At 49.0% G+C, this 21,022-nt stretch overlaps 1 protein-coding gene across 2 annotated transcripts in view; it reads left to right on the plus strand.

Moving 5' to 3' along the window:
• Window positions 1-277: 277 nt before the first annotated feature.
• P3H2 (prolyl 3-hydroxylase 2) overlaps window positions 278-21,022 on the plus strand; it is a 118,740-nt gene continuing 97,995 nt past the window's right edge. Inside the window, exon 1 of one of the 2 annotated variants that reach the window (XM_037908996.2) lies at window positions 278-887. In XM_037908996.2, the coding sequence (XP_037764924.1) occupies window positions 447-887 (441 nt within the window). In that variant the 5' untranslated portion in view covers window positions 278-446. Of the gene's footprint in view, window positions 888-1,103; window positions 1,216-21,022 lie in introns of those variants that run through there. The other variant, XM_037908997.2, reaches the window with a different exon arrangement.

Below are 21,022 nucleotides of genomic sequence, written 5' to 3' on the forward strand. Positions count from 1 at the left end.
ATCTAGCGTGGGCGGCTGAGGGCCCGATCCTGCCGCCCCTGAAGCCGGCTGGGGGCCCCGCCAGTGGCAGGAGCCGCAGCTCCCCGTCCCCCCCCGTTTGGAAAGGGGCTCGGGCGCGCTGCACTAACCCGGGCCGGCGCTGAGCTCCCGGCTGAGCGTGACCCTGCCCGGCCCCAGCCCCCGGCGGCTCCGATTCCCAGGGCGGAGCCCGCTGCCCGCCCCGCTCCGGAGCAGGAGGAGCGTGTGACCCAGCGCCGGTGCCTTTAAGAGCTGCCGGCCGGCGGCCGAGCCCGGGGTGGAGTTTCACGCCCGGGCGGCCGAGCGAGGAGGTCCCCGAGCAGCACATGGAGCCGGAGCCCAGCCCCGCGGCTTCAGCCTAGGGAGCCCCGCTCGCACCCGGCCCCCGCCTGCCTCTGCCCCGGGGAGCCCGCCCCAGCGCAGCGCGGATGGCCCCCGGCTGGCGCAGCCGGCTCTGGGGCGCGCTGCTGCTGCCGCTGCTGGGCCAGGCTGCCGGGGGCCCCGCGGAGCCCGCGCCCCAGCCCCCGCCGCCCTTCGACGCGCTCTTCGCCCGCGGCGTGGAGGCGTGTGACGGCGGCGACTACGCGGGCGCGGTGCGCTGGCTGGAGCGGGCGCTGAGCAGCCACCGGCAGCTGCGGGAGGCGCGGCTGCGCTGCGGGCTGGGCTGCCGGGAGCCCCCGGGGCGGCTCGGGCCGGGCGCCGGCGGGGACCTGCCCTTCTTCGGCTCCGTGCTGCGCCGGGCGCGCTGCCTGCGGGAGTGCGAGGGGCGCCGGCTGGGGGCCGCCTCCCGGCACCGCGCCAGCGAGGAGGTGCGGGCCGACTTCCAGCGCCGGGTGCCCTACAGCTACCTGCAGCGGGCCTACATCCAGGTGAGAGCCGGGCCCCGCATCTCTCCTCCCCCGGCCCCGCATCTCTCCTCCCCCGGCGTCCGCCCGCCCCCCCCCCCCGGCCCCGCATCTCTCCTCCCCCGGCGTCCGCCCGCGCCCCCCCGGCCCCGCATCTCTCCTCCCCCAGCATCCTTCCACCCATCCCTGCCAGCGCCGGGTGCCCTAGGGCCTACATCCAGGTGAGAGCCGGCCCCGCATCTGTCCTCCGCCCGCGCCCCCCCGGCCCCGCATCTCTCCTCCCCCGGCGTCCTTCCACCATCCCTGCCAGTGCCGGGTGCCCTACAGCTACCTGCAGCGGGCCTACATCCAGGTGAGAGCCGGGCCCCGCATCTCTCCTCCGCCCGCGCCCCCCTCCGGCCCCGCATCTCTCCTCCCCCGGCGTCCGCCCGCGCCCCTCCGGCCCCGCATCTCTCCTCCCCCGGCGTCCGCCCGCGCCCCCCTCCGGCCCAGCATCTCTCCTCCGCCCGCGCCCCTCCGGCCCGCATCTCTCCTCCCCCGGCGTCCTTCCACCCATCCCTGCCAGTGCCGGGTGCCCTAGGGCCTACATCCAGGTGAGAGCCGGCCCGCATCTCTCCTCCCCCAGTGTCCGCCCTCGCTCCCCAACTATCCACCCCCAGCATCCTTCCACCCATCCCCGCCAGCGCCGGGTGCCCTGCAGCTACCTGCAACGGGCCTACATCGAGGTGAGAGCCGGCCCCATCTATTCACCCCCAGCTTCCATCCACCTCCACCATCCATCCCCACATCTCTTCATACAGGGTGTCCTACAACAGCTTGTAATGGGTGTACTCCCAGGTGAGAGCTGGCCCTGGCCAGCCCCCTCCATCCATTCTCCTTCCCCCTCTTCCCCCATCCATCTACTCGCAGCGGATGTATATCCAGGTGACAGAGATGCCAGCCAGCCTCTCCATCCATTCACTTGTCTTTCTGTTAATTCTCCTCATCCCTGTCTGTCTTCCTCATCCCTTCTACCCATCCCCTTAGCACGGGGCCAGATCTTTAAAGGCATAGGTGTTTATGAAATCAGTCTGAGTTTGATTCCTTGGTGCTGTTGAAAATCCTACTAAGCACCTATCTGCATCCTTAGGGTGTCTAAATACCTTTAAAATCTGGCACCTGGAGCCCTACGTCTACTTGTGGTGGCATACATCAGGTGAGACCGAGGCATCCATCCATTCATCAGGCTCAGGGTGCCCTGTGAAAACAGCTTCAGCAGGTGTGAACCCAAGTCAGGAACTAGCCAGTCCATCCCTTCCCCATCCACCCAGCCACTCACCTGTCTCTACAGTCCCTATCCATCTCATTGGTAACACTATGTACAATGAAGCAAAAATAATGAATGATGTAGGGGAGAGATGAGCCAATGTGAAACCCAAGTGTTTGCCCCCCTAAAGCCGAAGGAAAATTGAAACCCAAGGTATTCGAAGGGATGTACTGATAAGTTGGTCCTGGACAATTATCTACGCTAAGACATTAGTTTGTGTCCTGAATTGCTATGGTTTATGTCAGTTACATTCCTTCTCCTGTTCTTTGGTGGCTGAGGACTCTCAAGCTCAGTACATCATTAAAGCATCCATGTTCTTTCCTCCTAATGAAAGTTTAAAGGGGACTGGGTTAGGGTTGAAAATGACTTGCCTTACGAGGAATGTTTTAAGGAAAACCCAGCAACTGTGAAGTTATGGTACAAGAGCCTTTTTCATTTTAATGCAGCGGTACCTTAAACCCCTGTCACTTCAGTGACACCTCCTTTCTCTCTCCCTGTGCATGTAGCAAGAGGATACATGATTTCTATTATCATATTGTGTCTGCCTCTTGTCTATTTTTTGTGGTATGAAATACTTTACAGGGTACAGTAGAATCAATGTTTTCGTAGCCTCTGAAATCCTGCCCCTTGTCCTGATAATTGTTCCCAAATCATCGCTGTTTACTCTTCATGAAGACTGTGTTGTCTTTAATGAACTTGCCGTGGGCAGAAAATCTCCTGAACAGCTGAGGTTGGCTCTTTTTTTTTTTTTTTTTTTTTTTTTTTTTAATTCAAGGCTGATGCTGTATTTGCTGAGCCACCGGATACCTGAAGGAAGTTGACATTTTATGGCTAACAGTATAGAGACTCTTTGGGAAATTATTCTGTGCCAAGCTGAAAATGTAAAACATTGCTGGGACGTTCCCTCTGGACTTCTCCTTATTTAATTGACACAAGGTTGTAATTGCTAAAGGCGGGTATTAAGTGGAGATCTGCCCTTTCCAATGTAGAGCAAGACTTGGTGGTGGCGATTCTGCGGCAATCCACCAAAGCCAAATGGAGAAGCAAATGTCAGTACTGAAAGCATAAATGCTTGTAATGTATTAACTAAACAGCGACAGAAAGTGGGTGACAATCATCAGTCCCTGTGATTAAGGACCCACTGAAAATCATAGCTGCATTTTGTGCTTTGCTTCCTGTTCTGTAATGTCTTAGTTTGAGGTCTTTGCAATCCACAGGACTGGAAATGCAAAGGAAAGGATTTACAGGAAGTTAAGAAACCCAGTGTGCATAATATGCAGCCCTAGAAAGAAATACCACTGGAGAAACAGGGTTATAGTCTGGTCCAAATTCTGGTGTCATTGAAGCCTGCAGTGAGCTCTTCGTGGGCGGATGCCTTCACCTATGTGGAGCTCCACTCAAGTCACCTTCCTGAGAAATATGCAGTTTCAACCTTTCTCCTCCTGAGAAGCAAATCCTGTGAAGTTAACGGGGTTGCCTGTGGGTTCAGGGGTCTACCTGCATAGAGTTCACAGAAGGATATGGATTGAACCTATTATGTCTGGCTCCCTTTCAGCAAAATTACTCCATGCTTTAGGGTCTTTTTTTGTGTTTGCCAAATAAGGGCTGCCTTCCATTCCTGCTTCTGCCATCCGAGTCCGTTTTCCTCATTTAAAGGGATACAGTGAACTTGAGAACTACTCCATTTCAAAAAGATGAGCTGAAAGAAGATTCAGATATTCCATAGCAATCTCTGAGCCCCCCTGCCAATGTTTGTGATTTTACAGCCCCCAGAGCTTATGGCCTAGATCCTCAAAAGTATTGAGGGGTCTAACTCGCATTGAAATCACTGGACGTTTAGGTGTCTGAAACCTTTTAAGAATCTGAGCCTGTATTCCTTCTCAAAGCATGTCTATCCCCACCTAATGTAACTGTGGATGTTCTCATTAGCTGTATAAATGTTTGGGTTTCAGACACTGCCTCTGGGGATTTTTTTTTTTTTTTTTTTTTTTACTACAACTATTTTAATTGGAAGTTTTAAAAATCATTTTATGGAAACCTTTCTTCTGATCTCAGCTTTTTCTGCCTTGGCCTCCAGTGAGCCACTCAGTTTAGCACCTTTCTTGCTTAGCAAAACCATCAGTGGGGTATCTGCTAGCTGGAAGAATTTCTCTCCATAACGATGTATCAGGATAGGTCCCCTAAGGTGCAGAGACTGATCCAGGTCGCTTGTGCAAGACTGGATTTGCCTGAGTTGTACTGACCACGAGTCCTGGATGTCTGTGTACTGAGAGCCAAATCCTCTTTCTGTGTCAAGTCTGAGTAAATGGGTTTGGCAAATTTCCCCAGGGCATGGGATACATCCCCGCCCACCCCACTAAAACCTGAAGTTGAGGGGGGTGGAGGGAGTTTGAGGCAGAGGGGAGGCTGGGAAAAGGGTTGATGCATAGAGCACAACTCACCCCAGCTCTGTTTACCCACACACAGTCCTGTCCAATGCAGCAGACAGACACGGCTGGGGTGTGCAGAACTCCCTGAATTCCTCCCCTAATAGCCCCTCTGCACACAGGTTCTGCTGGCTACTGAGACTTGCACACCTCTCTAGGGAGGGGGCAGGGGGAGGCTTCATTTCTGTTCTGGCAACTGCTGTTTGCAACCATGTTATCTGTTCATTCACTTTAGCAAGTAGGGCCTTAAGTTCCAGACTTGCCAAGCACCTGCAGCTGCCAGTGACTTCAGGCTTTACGAGTACAACTCACATTGCACTTGTATGTATGCCGTGTAGTTGTAACCCTGTCGGTCCCAGGATATTAGAGACACAAGACGGGTGAGATAATGTCTGTTATTGGACCAGCTTCTGCTGGTGAAAGAGACCAGCGTTGGAGCCATACGGAGATGAAGCAGAGTTCTGTGTGGCTCGAAAGCTCGTGTCTCTCACCATCAGAAGTTGGTCCAACAACAGATATTGCCTCACCCGCCTTGTCTCTCGAATTGCACTTGTATGACATCTGGCGAGAGAGGCAGACTGTGACACCCTTCTCCCCCACCCCTTTAGGTCTCTCTCGTACTTGGCATTTGCATTCCCAGCTCCTTTGTGCCTTTGCGGAGAAGGGTTTATTGGTGGTGGTTGTTGTAATGGACCTGCTGCCTGAACACGTTGCAGACCTTCTGGAGATCCAAGCAGTGTCTTGCTTTTGTTGCTCCTCTCGAAACCAAAGAGGAAATGAGATTAGGTTAAACATCCCACTGTGTACCCTGGACAATTCCTTCCCGTCACTCTGCCAGGAGTGGGTGGGTCACTGGCAGCTGGGTACTTCCATAGAGTCCCTTGTGTGGTTGGACGGCAGGATTTGATGTCATTTTGCATTTTTAGAGAGAACGAACTGTATGGAATGTGCTTTCTCCGTCCCACTCCTAGTGACCTCTCACTTGCTTGTTTAGCTCTCGGGAGGGGAGGGGAATGAACCCTTTGATGGTAATGACAAAACGGAATAAATCAAAAATATAAGGCTTGGCACTTGTACGGTGCTTTACAAAATATGGTGCTGTATAAATACAAACTCATCCATACACTAGCCCTGTAAATCAGAGAAGGCAACTGCTATTATCCCTGCCTTGCAGATGGGGAAACTGAGTCAGAGGGCCAAATGTTCATCTCACATGGCTGTATCTCTGTAGTAATTCCTTTGGGTCAGCGGTGTTACACCAGTAAACGTGTGATTCGAATGATACTCAGAGGGCCTCAGTTACAATGGTGTTACCATTACACCATTGTGAGAGCAGAATCTGGCCCAATAATCAATGTCACTTGTCCAAGTCCCTGTAGTAAGTCTGTGGAAGAGCTGGGTTTAGAAACTGAGGCTTTCTGGTGCCCCGTGCTACTTGCTACGCTATCCTGGCCAATTCACTGGAGTACCTTGCCTCTGTCTTTTTAAATATGCGCAGAAAACACCCCTGCAATGATAGGTGGGGTTTTCTAGGTTCATGGATGATACCATATAACTCTGTTGGACCATAACTCGCCAGCAGATCAGCCTTTAACTCTATGGCAGTTGAGGGAAGGGGGGAAATTCTGGCTTTCGCTAACCCATAAAGGCTTAAAAACGAAACACAATCAAATTCCTGCACAAAATGTTGATACAAGGAAGTGTGCCCCAGGCCTGAGCAAACTCCTGCCTGATTCAGAACTGATTGAAGTCAGCTGAAAGCCTCTCATTGGTTTGGGTGGACTTTGGATCAGGGCCCTAGTGCGGGATCTATTTCAGACGTTTGGCCAAGCGCCCCAAAGTTCAGATGTGCCCCCTGACCTTCTTTGGAACCACTGGGCTGGAAATCTCCCAGGCTCATGCTTCCCCAAGAGATCTCCAGTTGGGCCAGAAATACCCCAGGGACAGCCAGAGACGGCCGTTGCCAGGTGGGCCAGTGTTTGGGAGAACGAATAAGCATAGAGAATGGGGGGAGGGGAGGAGAGGCACTAATGGAAATAAAAGAAGATTTGAGTTTTCCGGCCCCTGGAGAAGAGAAGGGTCTGTAGTGTGTTCCCAAACGCTCATCTCGTCAGCAGAAGAGGCTATATGTTGAATGCTCTCTACTTCTATTACATACAGGCTGACTTGTCTATTACAGTACATACGGGCTGCTGTCCTTTGAGAGCCTGCTAGGCTTTGGTAGGAGGGGTTTGGGGGATCACTGGTGCTGTTTGCCCTCCGGACTCTGATTTGAATTATGACCTGCCTGCTTTTGCTGCCTTGGCAAGTTTTGGTTTGTGTCTGAATGTAGCCTGGAGGCCAAAGCTTTTGCCCTCTTTAGGGGTTTTCTCTGCTATGCATGTGGGTTGGGGAAGTAGGAAATTGCAAGACATGACGGCATTGGCCGGTTACAAACTGCTGAGTCAGTAACCTTGTTGGAACTTGCTGTGGACATTCTGCCTGTGAACAGCACAAGAGAACAGAGCTCCCCATGCCCTGCACGGATTCTCACGAGTCAGGAATCCTTGGCCAAAAATAACTAGTAACTTCCTGGAAAAAACTGACAGGTTGATCAAAAACAATTGCTCCTTCTAACCTCACCCTCCAGCTTTTCTCCTAGCTTCTCATTTCCTCCTTTAGTCTTTTTCCTGTCCCCCTTTTGCCTGCATTGTTTGCCAGACGATCTTAATAGCCTTTGCTTCCTTCCACATTTGCTTTTCTGTTTCCAGCTCCTGAGTGCTTGCTACCTTTTTCTAACTATCCATCTCTAAACCATGTCTCTGTCTGCCCGTCTACTCAGCCTCTTCTCTATTTGCACCATGACAAGAGACACAGTGTAAATCCTATTTCTGTAGCCTGGCACCACTAAATACATTTCAGGTGTAATTCAAGAGAGATTTGGACATAGGGGGTAGGAAGCTCATTGGAGTATTGTCAGGATAAAAAGTGATTTCTGAAGAATAATAATGTCCTTGCCTCTCTTTCAAACACCATAGATCATTAAAGAGTAAACATACATTTGATTTTTAAAACTCTTTCCATTCTATTCTGTTACTTTTCTGCATTTCTTTTGGCTAGGATAACAATTACAGATTAACCAGAATAACTTGTTTCTAGCCAATATTACTTTGAGGATTTCATGCATTAGTACGATGTGGCTGTCTTTAGGTCACCAATAGAGCAGGAGAAGGTCCTTTTTTTGTTTTTTTTTTTTAAATGAAGTTGCTTCTGTTGAATTTTTTTGTTTTTAAAACTTGAAAAACTTTGTATTGATCTTCAGTTTTATTAAAAAGGTGTTTAGCCAAATTACAGTGTTTTTACAAATTTGACCTTGCAATGTCCCTTTAACTACTGCATCCTACTCCCAGTAATCTGTTGTTGTGCCCAGATACTACTGCTAGGTTGCTCTTATACTGTATAATGCTCTTCATCCAAGGATTTTAAAACACTTCACAAACATTCCCTAATACAGATAGGGAAACTGAGGCATGGGCAATTAAATGACTTGACCAAGGCCATACAACGTAGCAGCAGACGGTTCAGGAAGGGAATTTGTTGTATTCTCATGGTAGGTAGGAGTCCCTGTGCTGGGCGCTGTATAAACAGAGAACAAAATGATCGTCCCTGCTCCAAAGGGTTTTGTAATCTGAGTAATGCAGGAGTCCTGCAGGAGAGTGTGATTAAATCGCCCATATAGTCTGTCACTAGCACCAGCGTGAGACTTGAAATGGACCACTTGCAGCCAGTAAAGGTCCCCTGGCACTTGTTGCAAGACTAGGAATGTTTACCATGGTCCTTGTGCCAAATTCCTTCCATCTCCTCAGATTACTTTCTGCCTGCCTAAACTTCAAACTGCGTAATTACATTGGGCCAGTTTCTCCTCTCGCGCTGATGTAAAGCTGGAATCACTAGATGGAAATCATGGAGTTTTCTTCTGGATTTGCACCAGTATAACGGAGACTAGAAGTTTTAACTCCACACGCTACTTTTAATTTCTGGTACTAAGATCGTCTGCAATGTTGCTGTGTGTTCTAAACAGCTGCAGGGTTCAACCTCACAGGGGGATGAATTTCAGTAGTGGAGAAAGTTACCCCTGTGTACTTTGTATGTCCATTGGAGAATATAAAGAACTTTGGGATCATGGTATGACAGAAATGTAAATACTACCATTATGAAAAATCCTAAGTGTACATCTGACTGTGATGAATTTGCCAGAACTAGTGGAAAATGCTGTTCTCTTGGTAATCCATTCCCTTTGGATGCCTAGTGGCAGATAACACAAGAAAAAGCCACTGGTTCAAAATCTGTGCTGGCACAAACGATTTAACTTATTTCTCATTAGAGGTATTACCCACTATGCTCTTTGGGAGGTCTGTCCATTTTGTTTTCATCTGACAGATGCCCTGTATCCCAGACAAATGTTGAAATAGAAATGTACAGCAATAGTGTTAATAAATAGGGGGATGCTTTTATCTTTTAATCTTGAAGACTGATTTTGCTCTGCCATTGACTAAATAAAGAGATTTCAGAGCTGGGTTCTTGGAAAATCTCTTAATTTAGATTGTCTAAAATAGCATCCCTAGTCCTCACCCAGAGGGTAAACATCTTGGTGGTCAGCGAAGTTAAAATTACTGCAGTACAAAAATAAACAGTATTTGTATGGGATGGAATGCTCTGAGCCTTGTGGGATGGATCTATGAAAGACAGCTTAGGCCTTCAGCCCTGAAGGCATCATCCCGCTGCCATTGAAGTCAGGTGGAGATGGGAATGTTCTGTCAGTCACATCAGTCCCTGAGTTTCCGAAGAAGAAGGGTAGGAGCTCTGCAAATTAAAGTGACTCGGTCCATGTCCAGACACAGCCCATCCATTCATCCTCTCTGGACAGAGTAGCGATGCAGAAACCCCATGTGGACATGTGTAGAGGGTGCTGAATGACCTTTAAATCAAGGTATTGGACTCTGATCAATTTGTATGAGAAATAAACCTAAATATAAGGACTAGCTCCCCCCAAATCCATGGACTTAAGAACCTATCGTCTGCTTGCTCTTGATGGCAGTGTCCTGAATGAAAACTACATCAACTCACAGGCCCAGTGGTGCAGCCATGCGGGTTTCTTGGCTCCCCCGCCCCACCCCCCCATACTAGCCCACTCATGTGTCTCCATGCTGACTTGGGAGGGAGCTTGGAAGGTTAAAAAGGTGACTTGGGTCCTGATTTTTGGATCTCATTAGCACCCAGCACCCGCGTTGACGTCCGTGGGAGCTGCAGGTGCTCTTGGCTCTCAAAATCGGGCCCTTGTTTAAGCAACAAAGCTACCAACGGCGATAGCGTTTTTTTTTTTATGGTGTGAACATAAAATGTGATTGTTACAAGTTGGGCTGAGATCCACCGAGCTCATTTCACAAAAGCCACTCGACAACCACCAGATAGCAATGACTGGATGTGATTCTGCCAGGTGCTGAGAGCGTCCTCCGCTCCCTTGCAAGGGGCCTAAGTACCTCCCAGTATTGGGCACCTGGGCTAGATTTGAACCAGGGGCCTGGAGCTGAAATGCTTTAGTCCTCCTTTTGTCAGTTTCAACGGGAGAGTAAAGTTTCCCCTAAGTGGGTGTTGAGGTCTCCTCTCCCCTCGAAGCCCGTTGTGGGGAGGATAACGGTCATAATGGGGAGGGGGGGACAGCTCTGGTAATGACAAGAGAATCAATCCTTTCTTTTCAAGCCAGGGCCCTGTTCCTGCTCCTACTGAAGTCAAAGGAAGCTAGACTGGATCCTAAAGGGGTGTTAATATAAACTGATATTGCACAGAACTGGTTCCTGTATCAAACCACTTCCCCAAGTAGGTGTTCAGAGGCATTAAGAGGGGATGGGGGCTGATTCTGATTTCTGTTACACCTATATGAGTTTGGAATGACTCCACTGAAGTCTCCGGAGCTACTCTGCGTTTATATGGGGAAAGGCCTGTGGTCTTTAATAGCAGTTCTGACTGCAGGGAGCACAGCCTTCAAAGTTCCTTGGTTATTCTAGTTTCTGACCAATCCTAGGCAATAATGTCCACGAAGCAAGGACTTTAATTCCTAGGTCTCTGAGGACTGATCCTGGAGAGGGGTCTGAGTGTATACATGCAAGGGGCAGGTAGCTAAACAGCATTCCATAGCCACATCATACTGCCCAGCCAAACCACCTCCTCGCCACCGCAACTGGGCATTTAACTGACTTTCTGAGGCTGATGTCCAGGGTCGTGGATTCGCCACTGAATAATTATATCAACAAAAATGGTATCTTGATCCCAGATCATCAATGTCCTTTTCTCCTTCCTTGGATGGGAAGCCAAATCCACATGTGTTAACTGGAATGCAGGGCAGAGTCTGGCTGTGGCCTATCCAATCTGGAGGCCAAATATTTTCTTGTTGGTTCTTGTTTGTTTATATAAGTTTAAAAAAAAAAAAAAAAAGAGGAAAACATGTTCCTTCGGGCCTGGATAAAAGGACGACTTGTGTTCATAACTGGCCTGGAACCAGATGGCTGGCTGTCCCTCGCCCTGAGAATGCCATTGCATTGCTCACCACCCTGCAACTCCACCCTTGTCACGTGCAGATGCAGCGGAATTATCTTTGCAAGCTGGTGTGTTCTTCAGCTGCCACTGGTGTGGTGCGTTTTAAGCTTAATCTTTATTGATGTAAAGCATGCAGATGGGGTGTTCGGGAGTAAAAAAGGGCAGAGCTGACACAAGGCTTGCTTCATTAGCATGATGGGTCTCACGGCAGGTGCTAAGCTTTCAACTTACAACAGGCATGGGCAGGCAAAATTAATAGGGTGGTGTTCAAGGATGTAGTTAAAAACGGAAAGCATTGAAGATTGGATGTGAAGGAAGAATCAGACCTACTGAGGCATCATAAGTAGTGAAACACATGCAAGTGATGAACTATATGTAAGCAGGGGAATGGTCCTACTACTGTGGAAAACTTTCCTGGCTTCTGCACTACCCCCGTGAAGTGGACTAGCGAAAGGATCTGAGTCCTCGCTCCCACTTCCTTTACCCAGAGGCCTCCCTGCCCTTGAGGACTCCCCTTCCACTCTCCTGTCTGGCAGAGTCCTCATAACCCCAACAAGGCTGGGCCCAGGATTCCTGGGGGGCTCAACCCCCAACCCTGCTGCGGTCACCTAGGACAGAGGCTAGGGTGTCCCCACTTCGGGGTGGTCTCTCTGCACTGGGCACCTCCCTGACCCACTGATCATTACATACAATTTAAAGCAAATGCAAGTTATTTAATCAACAATTAATTTAAAAAAAAAAAAGAATAAGGAAACATGGGAAAGGTTAAAGGAAACACATCACCCCGCTCTGTGGCAGGGAACATCACAAACAGCGTCTCTGGAACGTCAGGGCAGTTCACAGTCGATGGCCCTGGCCCAGGCCCTGGCTGTGCTACAGGGATGCTGCGGGTTGGACACTTGCCATGGTGGTGGCCACACACCTCTGGGCTTTGGGCGGTGAGACCCTTCTTCCCAGTGTCAGCCCCCTGTCGGGTTAAGATCTCCCTCCCAGTCTGGCCTCCAAGGACCCTTGGCTGGGGGTGTCTCTCTGCGCTGGGCCCTTTGCCCGGGGTCCCCCCTTGGCTGGCCCCAGTTGCTCACCACACCCGGCTGCTCCAGCCCCAGGTCCACTGTTCTAGGTCCGGCTCTGCCTCAGCACGGCTGCTGCTGCTCTGCCTCCAGCCCCCTGGGCTGCTGCTCTGGCCCCTCTGGCTCTGTGGCTTGAGCCCTGCTCCCAGGACAGGTCTGCTCTGTGGGCTGCTTCCATGACTCTGCTCCCAGCTCTGACCTGCGTCCTGGGCGGCTTTTCTGGCCCCTCTGGCTGGCCCAGCTCTGCTCCCCAGCTCAGCTTGGGCCCCAGCTCTCTCCTTAGCTCGGCCCCACTCTGTCTGACCCAGGCAATTCCAGCTCACACGGAGGACAGGACCCACCCTGGCCTCCTGACTCCCTGATTAACCCTGTCAATCAGGCTGACCTGGAGCATTGGCCTCTCCCCATTCTTGTAGTACTGGGACCTAGCCAACGCCCCTCCCCCCCCCCCCACCCGAATGTTAGTAAGGGGACAACAGTCCTCTTACATATACATGCAGCCAAGGTTTTTCAAAAACGAAGGACCTGACATCAGGCTCCTAAATCCATGGTTAGGCTCCTCAAATAAATAGCCTAATTTTTCAGTTGTGCCTAGTGCCCACAACTCCTGCTGAAATCTGCAGGAGCTGCTGGATACTCAGCTCTTTCAGGCCACTTATTTACATTCTTTTATAGGCACACAGGAGCCTAACGTCCGGCCTCCATTTTGCAAAATCTGAACCCCAGTTCATTGCACGTCTCCTAGTGCGTTGCTCAATGTTTCTGAGGAATGGAGGGCTGGTTTACTGTTGATGGCCATCCGCTAAGGGCGATGTGGTGGCTCAGGGGATCCGTATGGATGCCTCCATCACCAGCGCACACACAGTTGTTGGTTTGCATCTGGCCTGGTTCAGAGGTGATGGGGAGTGGTTGACTTGGGATGGCTCTTTGGTGGGTCTCGGTCTGGTTCGTCATGCACAAGTGTCAACATTGTACTAGGATCTCCGGGGAGAGTGCTGAATAGGCATAGACAGAGACAGTACCACTCCTTTGTGCCTAGAGGTGCCCACATCCCCCTCAAGTCAGGAGTTGGGCATTGTGGGGAGACACGTGTGATCCATGCGGTGTATCAGTTCTGTGGACACAGAACTTCAGAACTGGTTTCCAGCGGAGCCGGACGCTCACAACTCTAAGTGATGTCAGTAGAAGCGGAAGGGACTCAGCACCTCTTGAGACTGGCTGGATGCCTTTTCCCGGGCACGGAAAACAGCATTACATTAACAACATAACTGGAGAGCTGAAATTAGACTCAGAATAATGTTGTGCATAGTATGGCGACTTGAGATGAATGAGCTGGCCTGGCTTTTGCCAGTGCACTAGGAGAATTTTGCAGAAGGAAGTGCCAATAACGGAGATGCTGGAGGCAGCTTCCAGGAGTCCCTTGTTGTCATCTCCCCTAATTGAAGAGAGGAGTTTAATGAGATTGTGTCGTAGTCACTCCATGTATGGCTCCCAACCAGAGAGGATCCGTTCCCAGGGCTCAGACAAATACTTCTGGAGAGCATCTTATTTTACCTTTGGAACATATCAAAGGCCTAGAAAAGCTCTCATTTGAAGAGAGATTGAAAAGTTTGGGATTATTTATCTTTGAAAGGACATGAACAAGAGGCAGAGCAGAATAAGATTATGTGAGATAATGAATGGTCTTGAAGGTAGATCAGGAACTTCCCTTCTTCTTGTATTCTAAATCAAGAAGAGCAGGACATCCGGTGAAACACAAAGTTGGGAAATTCAAAACTGATATACTTAGTCTCACCATGCGTAATTAGACTGTGGAACACACTCCCACAGGAAGTTGCTGAAGCCAAGAATTAAAAAGATTCAAAAAGGGATTGAATATATAAATAGCAAGAATATTCAGAATGTCATAATGACAATAAAAATGTTGGCCGGGATATTAAAGCTTGTGCCTCAGGACATAAGCCAATCACTAATTATTAGAAATCAGGATGAGATCTAGTGTGGGGGGAGCAGATTATTCAACATCTACTGCTGTGGGTTTCTTGCATCATCCTCTGAAGCATCTGGTTTAACTCTAGAATCTCCCATGCCCCAGGGCGCTTGAGGCAGCCCATTTTCCCCCCACTCTTGTCTATCCGGAGCAAGATGTTTTATCCCATTGTACGTTGTCCCCATGATGGTAATATCCTTTTCGATCATCCTCTGATAGGTCATTCTTTGTCCTCCATGTCTTCTCTTCTCCTCTCCAAATGGGATCCTGTGTAAGACATACCTGGTGCTTGTGCCACATGGTAGCCTGATGGCATGACCAAACCACCGTAGCTGTCCCTGTCCGATTACTGAATCTGCAGTCCACTGACCTGTGTGGTACAACACTTCCACGTGGGTTACACAATCTCTCCTTTGCACTCCCAAGGTGTTTCTTAAACAAAGCTGCATTCAGCTTCCTTTTTATGTACTTCCACCATCTGACATGTTTCCGAGGTATACAGTAGTACTGGGAAGACAATAGCATTGTACAATCTCATTTTAGTACATCGATGTATCTTTCTACTCTTCCAGATGTTTGACAAATGGGAAAATGATCCACTGGCTTTGCCAAGTCTTGCCTTCACTACTTTAGTGAGCTGCTGTTAGCAGATATTGTACTTCCAAGATGGACTAAGTCATCAAATCTTTCATACGCTTCTCCATCAATCACACATCCATTGTTGTTTGACAGCATTCTCTCCTAGCTCCATGATCTTCTTCTCAATACAGATATGAAGTCCCATTGTGGCTTCTTTGGCTTTTATGCTCATAAAGAGTCTTCATTCCATCCAAGTTGTCAGTATAAAAATATCATCTGCAAAATCGAAGTCTCACACTTCTCTTGCTCAAACAATGCCAGAGTTTTCTGCAGCAGCCATCACTCTTCTCATCACAAAGTCTGTAACAGTGCAGAAGCGAAGAGGGGATAGTACGCAATTTTGCCTTGGACCAGTAACAATCTTAAACCACTCAGTGTGTCTGCTCTCTGTCCTCATACAGCACAGAGACTCGTCCTACAAAGCTTTTATCTAATTAACCTCTTTGCTGGAATTCCATAGTGTCTCAGGATCTTCCAGAAGGCTTCTCAGTGGAAACATTTTCATAAAATCAACAAAGTTAGAATACCAGCAAAAGATGGTTTTTAAGTCTTTCTCATTGAGTCTTCTCAAATCTGGTCTGAATACAACCCACCTGATCAAAATCCAGCCAGTTCTTCCCTGAGTACTTGATCAGCATCAATTTTCATCCTATTCAAAATGATAATGCAAAATACTTTTCCAGGAACACACAGGAGTGTCATTAGGGTTACCAACCATCCAGGATTGTCCTGGAGTCTCCAAGAATTAAAGATTGTCACGTGATGAAACCTCCAGGAATACGTCCAACCAAAATTGGCAACTCTGTCACTGTTCTCCAGCTTTCACAAAGAAGCTGGTCCCCCTTTTTTAGGAAGTTTACAGACCTCTTCTTCCTCAGTCTTTAGTACAGGTCTACTTTCCCCAAACCATTCTGTACAACCTGTGCATGTATGACCATTTATGCAATTCACCATCATTTTGACACCAGCTTTTAACATTTCAACCATCTGTGTTATCATATCCTGGTGCTTTACAACTCTATGGTTGGTTTGTAGCTTTAATTACTTCCTCAAAGGTGGTTACTTCCAATTATCTAGGCAAGTCTGCTATCTCTTCTCCTCTCTCAATGTGTGTTAGTGGTTCTGGCTGGTTAAGCACAGCCTGGAGAGGTTCCATCCAACAGACTGTCTTTCTTCTGTGGTTAAAATTGTACCGTCTTGAGCCTTCACAATGCCAAAATGGTTCAAGAATTGTGATGTCAGTTGTTTAGCTACTGGAATACACTTTTTTTTAGAATCTCCTCTCTTGTACAGCTCTTCAGCTTGTCTTGCTCTATTTTCCATCCATTCTCTCCTCTTAATCTTTTTCAGAATCGGGACCTTCTGACAAGGCAGGAGAACATAGGAACTACCCAAACGATTAAGCACCTGAGTAACTTTGCACCTATTGAACTCAACCAGCTAGATTCTGCTCTTCACTACTCCAGTTTCATACTGCTATAGGCCCAGGGAGTTCAGTGGCATTATTCTGCATTTACACTGGTTTAACTAAGCAGAATTTGGCCCAGTGGAGCTACTCTCCTATGTCACGTTATCATGTGCATGAGTGTTTGTTTGAAGGATCAAGGCCTTAGTCAATTATCCCTTGTGGAAAAGACCCATGGAGGAGCAAGAAAAACTCTTAAATGTTTTCTTAAAGGAATGTATTACAGGACATTTCTAGGATTAGATACTATTTTAAGGAAACTGGATTTTTATTTCTTTTTTTAAATAGTCAAATTCAAAGAATTCCCCTTTCAATGTGCATTGCAATGCTTCTACCTCCCAACACCGGGGCTCTGGGGGTTCCTCTTGAAACATGGGCTGAGCTCCGAACGTGCAGGGCAGTCAGAGGGAAGTTTGCTTTCAGAATATAAGCCTGCCTCAAACGTGGGCAGCACTGATTCATGGAAAGCATTCATTTATTCGTGCAAACCTGTTTTATCAATTAAAGCTCTGTCTCACGTTAAGCTAAGAATTGTGTAAAGCCTGCTAGTGTTTTTCTTTATCATATCACCCAGCATTACCGCTCCCTTCTATTTCTCTGCTCCCCAGTAATTACAGCAGATTGCCCAGCGAGAACAGGCATATGCTGAAGTCAGAGCAGCCGTGTGTCAAGAATGATCGTGACCTAAATGACTGCATGGTGTGTGTAAATCTGCAAGTGACTAAATCCCTTATAAATCACTATCTCCGCAGTGCCTAAGACCCTGCTTACATGCCTGATCTGTGAGTGTTACCGGTCTAATGCATGTGTGGGCAGGCAGCGAGTAACTGTCTAAGCAAGTTAATATGCTGGAAAAGGAGTAATGGTTTATCACAGGGTTGGTACTGTCGATCTAGGAGTTGGGGTTAAGCCATCTCCCTCTGGCTTCGGGAAAGACAGTTGCCTGTCGTGAGTTTGGGAATTTGCAGGGTAGTGGGGTAAGGCCAGCTGCAGGGAATGACTTAATTCTCCCCCCCTCCCCCCCCCCCGCCCCCCGGCACATTGTAAGACGTGCTGTGGGTCTTTGGTACTGTGGTTGGTGGGGAGAGTCCAGGAGGAAGGATCTCTGAGTGGACACATGGTGGCTTTACCTCCCAAGGCTAGGCTGAACTGGACCGTGCTTTACCCTTTGCTTTCGCTTCTGGGCCATAAAGGGACGGTGCATTCTTGGCATTCACCTCTTGCTTCTGCAATAGCATCACGCCCTCCCGAGGTGTGGGGGCTCCTTTGCTGCTCCGACTGGCCTGCCTCACAACGCCGTTGTACCATCCCTGAGACTTACACCAGCGATAAAACCTCCCTTTCCTGCCAGCAGGTTCTTGGCGCTGGCGTGGACGTGGACTGTGCCATCTGCCCCTGCGGGGCAGTAGTTTCGGTGGCCGGTAAACATACGTATTATGGGAAAATGCAGGGTGGGGTGGGGCCGTTTGGCCTCTGGTTCCAGGCACAGCCGGTCAGCAGTGATGAGGGTCGTCGCCAACTGATAGCCGTTGGGCTGTGTGGGATGGGTGCAAGAAGGGCAGGTGTCTGCCTAGTTCCTAATTTCCACATCTCGCACACCGCTTTCTCAGCTGGCACTGCATTGGCACCGTTGTAGAGAGATCCAGGACTCGAGAGTGGGCCCTGGAGGCCTCTTTCTGCTATGGGTGGGTCTGTTCGTCCTGGGTTGAGGCATCTTGGCAGGGACCGTTGTGGTGGGCAACTTGTCCACAGTCTAGCCTGTATCCTGTCTGTGGACAGACAGAGGATGCAAGTTTCCCCAGGCGGTCAGTCCTGCCCCTGTCACCAGAACCACGTGCAGGTAAATGGAAGAAAGGCTGAGTGGAGAAAATCAATATCGCTGTTGGCAGAAAGGTGATACTTTTGGGCCTAGGTTCCCTGCGTCCTGGATTTGTAATTCTAGCCCATTTCCTTGACTGGAGGCAGATGTTCTGTGTGTGCCTCTGATCAGCAGCTCGTCGCTGAACACTAAATGGGGGTTAAAGTGCTTTACAGAAACCTCCTAGGTTGTTCCTGCAACCCCACAGCTAGTGCAGGCCATGTTCCCTGTCCCCATGTCTCCACCCTGGCATGGCCGCTATGGCCTTTTAAAGATAGCAGTCTGCGCCTCCCAGACATGGTGTAAGTAGAGCTGTCACCCACGTGCCTGTTGCTATCAAGGAGGAAACAGGCTTGGGCTTCCTGGCATCACGGCTTTGGAATGTTTGACTCCCGGGGCACAGTGGGTGGCTGGCGCATAAAACCGTCATCAGGGCATGTAGCAGCGCACACCAGCTGCACAGCATCCAGGGCGCTAGACTTGCAGCAATGTCCGTCCGTAATGGGTAGGAAGCAGCTAGGATTCCTCTTGTGAGTGAGGGAGAGGCAGATCCCCTCCTTTCCTTTTCCTGGCCGCCACCCCCCACCGCCCGGAGATCTTCCAAGGGATTTTTTTCATAGGGATGTTTCTGCTGGGTTATCTGGACCAGTAGCCCTCAAACTTTTGCCACGAAGAGACCACAAACCAGCTGAGGATTTTTAGCTGCCCCACAAATCCCCCAGTCCTTCACAGCTGCTAGAAACTGCAGCTGCTTTCGGGTGTGAGATGCGGGGTCTGAGAGGAGGGCTGATTTCCCCCTGTCCTCAGCCACTGGTGCTCTCACTTGGCAAAGGGTCAGGTTTTGATGCTATGTCGAAGGATACTAAATGTCTCCTAACATCCTGCAATACCTGTAATCCTAGAAGGCTCAGTCCCATCCTCCTCACACTGGCAGGCCCAGAGGGTGCATTTTGACTAAGCCTTAGAAATCTGAATCCATCCTGTGACCGCTAAAGCTCTGGGAATTGAATGTTCTCAAACTCCGGCCCTGAACTTAGATGAGGAGAGCAACCCATCTCTGGGGACTCATTCCTTGCCTAATTGCTGCATGAGTTTTAAACATTCAGCAGAACATGCTTTGGAAAATGACTTTGCAATGGGGCATGAGGTTATCCAAGGGGTTGTTTTTAACTCCAGTTCACTGTTGTTTTAATCACCATGCTTCTGTTTTGCATGGCTATTTCTAGATCCTCTCTTTGAAATGCTGATGTATGATAGACTTGCAAACATACTTCTTTAGTCTCATTGAAGTTTTTTGAATTGGAACAAAACCGGTTACGTAGACCTGAATGATCACGTAGGTTAATTTCTGTTCTTGAAATTTAGAGGGTTTAAAGTTGATTCTGAGTTCTTACAAATCCACACACTGCCTTAGATCAACAGAAAATATGCAGTGTACAACCATCCTACCCTCCGTGTTTGGAATGAGACCTATTAGATAAGGACTAAAGTTGGGGCATATTTCAGATATATTCTTTACATTCCTGTTTGGGAATAAACTACAAGCAACTTTGAAAATGATCCATGGAGAGCGGAATAAATGAGCACAGTTATCCGAAGAAATGCTCTTAGTTTTTTTGTGTGTGTTTAATATTGGAATAAGCAAAATGTGCAAAAGGGAGTCTTCTCAGACGCATGGGTGACAAGCGCACCCTTGCACATGCTCGGTACGTTTCATGGACCTATTCTACATGCGCACTGAGACTCTTAGAGCCAGGGGTCACAAAGACCAAATTCTCTTCTCACTTGCACGTAGGCTGCACCACTGAAGCAGGAGGGCTTGCTCAGGTGTAAATGAAAGCAGAATTTGGCCCAGTATCTGCAGGATTACTTCATCCAGCACTGAAATGCAGCCATCGCTGGGGTGGAGGACAGCAGCTTTGGGAAATGAAGTATTGAACTGAAGAGTTTAGCTCTCTGTTTAGCTCTCTGCTCCCCATACAGGAGTGGTTATAGCTCGCCAATAGTGCTGTAGTCTGCCAAGTATATAAAAGCCTTATTTTTCAAAGGCCAAGTTGGGTGGTTGGCTCAGATTGCAAACTTCCAGTTGAGATTTTTGACTCCCCCGAGGTCTGTGAGTGTGTGTTTGGGATCTGACTCGTATCTAGTTTAAAAACATAAAAAAGACAGGAGGGCTACTATGTGAAGGGGAGGAAGGAGAAATCCTTTTCTCTTGGATATAGCTACAATTTCCTTTTTCTGGGAGTATCAGTCAAGTCCAAGCAAGGACAGCAGGCCCTCGCTAAACTAGCTCTGTCATTTTCTTTTGCTACAACGGTTGTATGGCAGAGTTAAGCCTCTGGTGTATTCTCCCCTTTCTGCACCAGGAAGCCTGTCTTTGTGCTTATTGCATTCAGAGCTCTCGCTTCGTATTCCTGAACACTCCTTCCTTGGCCAGCTTTTATTTGGACCAATGCAGAACATAACCCCAACCCCACCCCCACCCACTTCTTATCTGGGAACACTGTTTGGCGCAGGCAAAGACTTTGCCCCGCCAGTGACCTATGACAACACCAGGAGGATGTCAGTGCTAGAAAATTTCACTCCAGCCAGAGGTACAAACAGAATGCAGCCAGAAATAGCAGTGCCATAGGGTTACTGAGCTGTGTGCTGGGCCCTGGCTCTTGGAGCCAAGGGTGACAAAGACGACAACCCAAGGGGACCTACTCTGGTTAGCTGATATATGGCTCCTGAACCTGGTTTTGTAAGTGTTCATTGCCGGGTGCTCAGCTGCGAAACCGCCAGTTTCCTGTGGGGAGACAGATCTCCAGGCTTTGCCGTCTGTACGGTGTA

The sequence above is a fragment of the Chelonia mydas genome, chromosome 9 (assembly GCF_015237465.2).
Source record: "Chelonia mydas isolate rCheMyd1 chromosome 9, rCheMyd1.pri.v2, whole genome shotgun sequence".
NCBI lineage: Eukaryota > Metazoa > Chordata > Testudines > Cheloniidae > Chelonia > Chelonia mydas.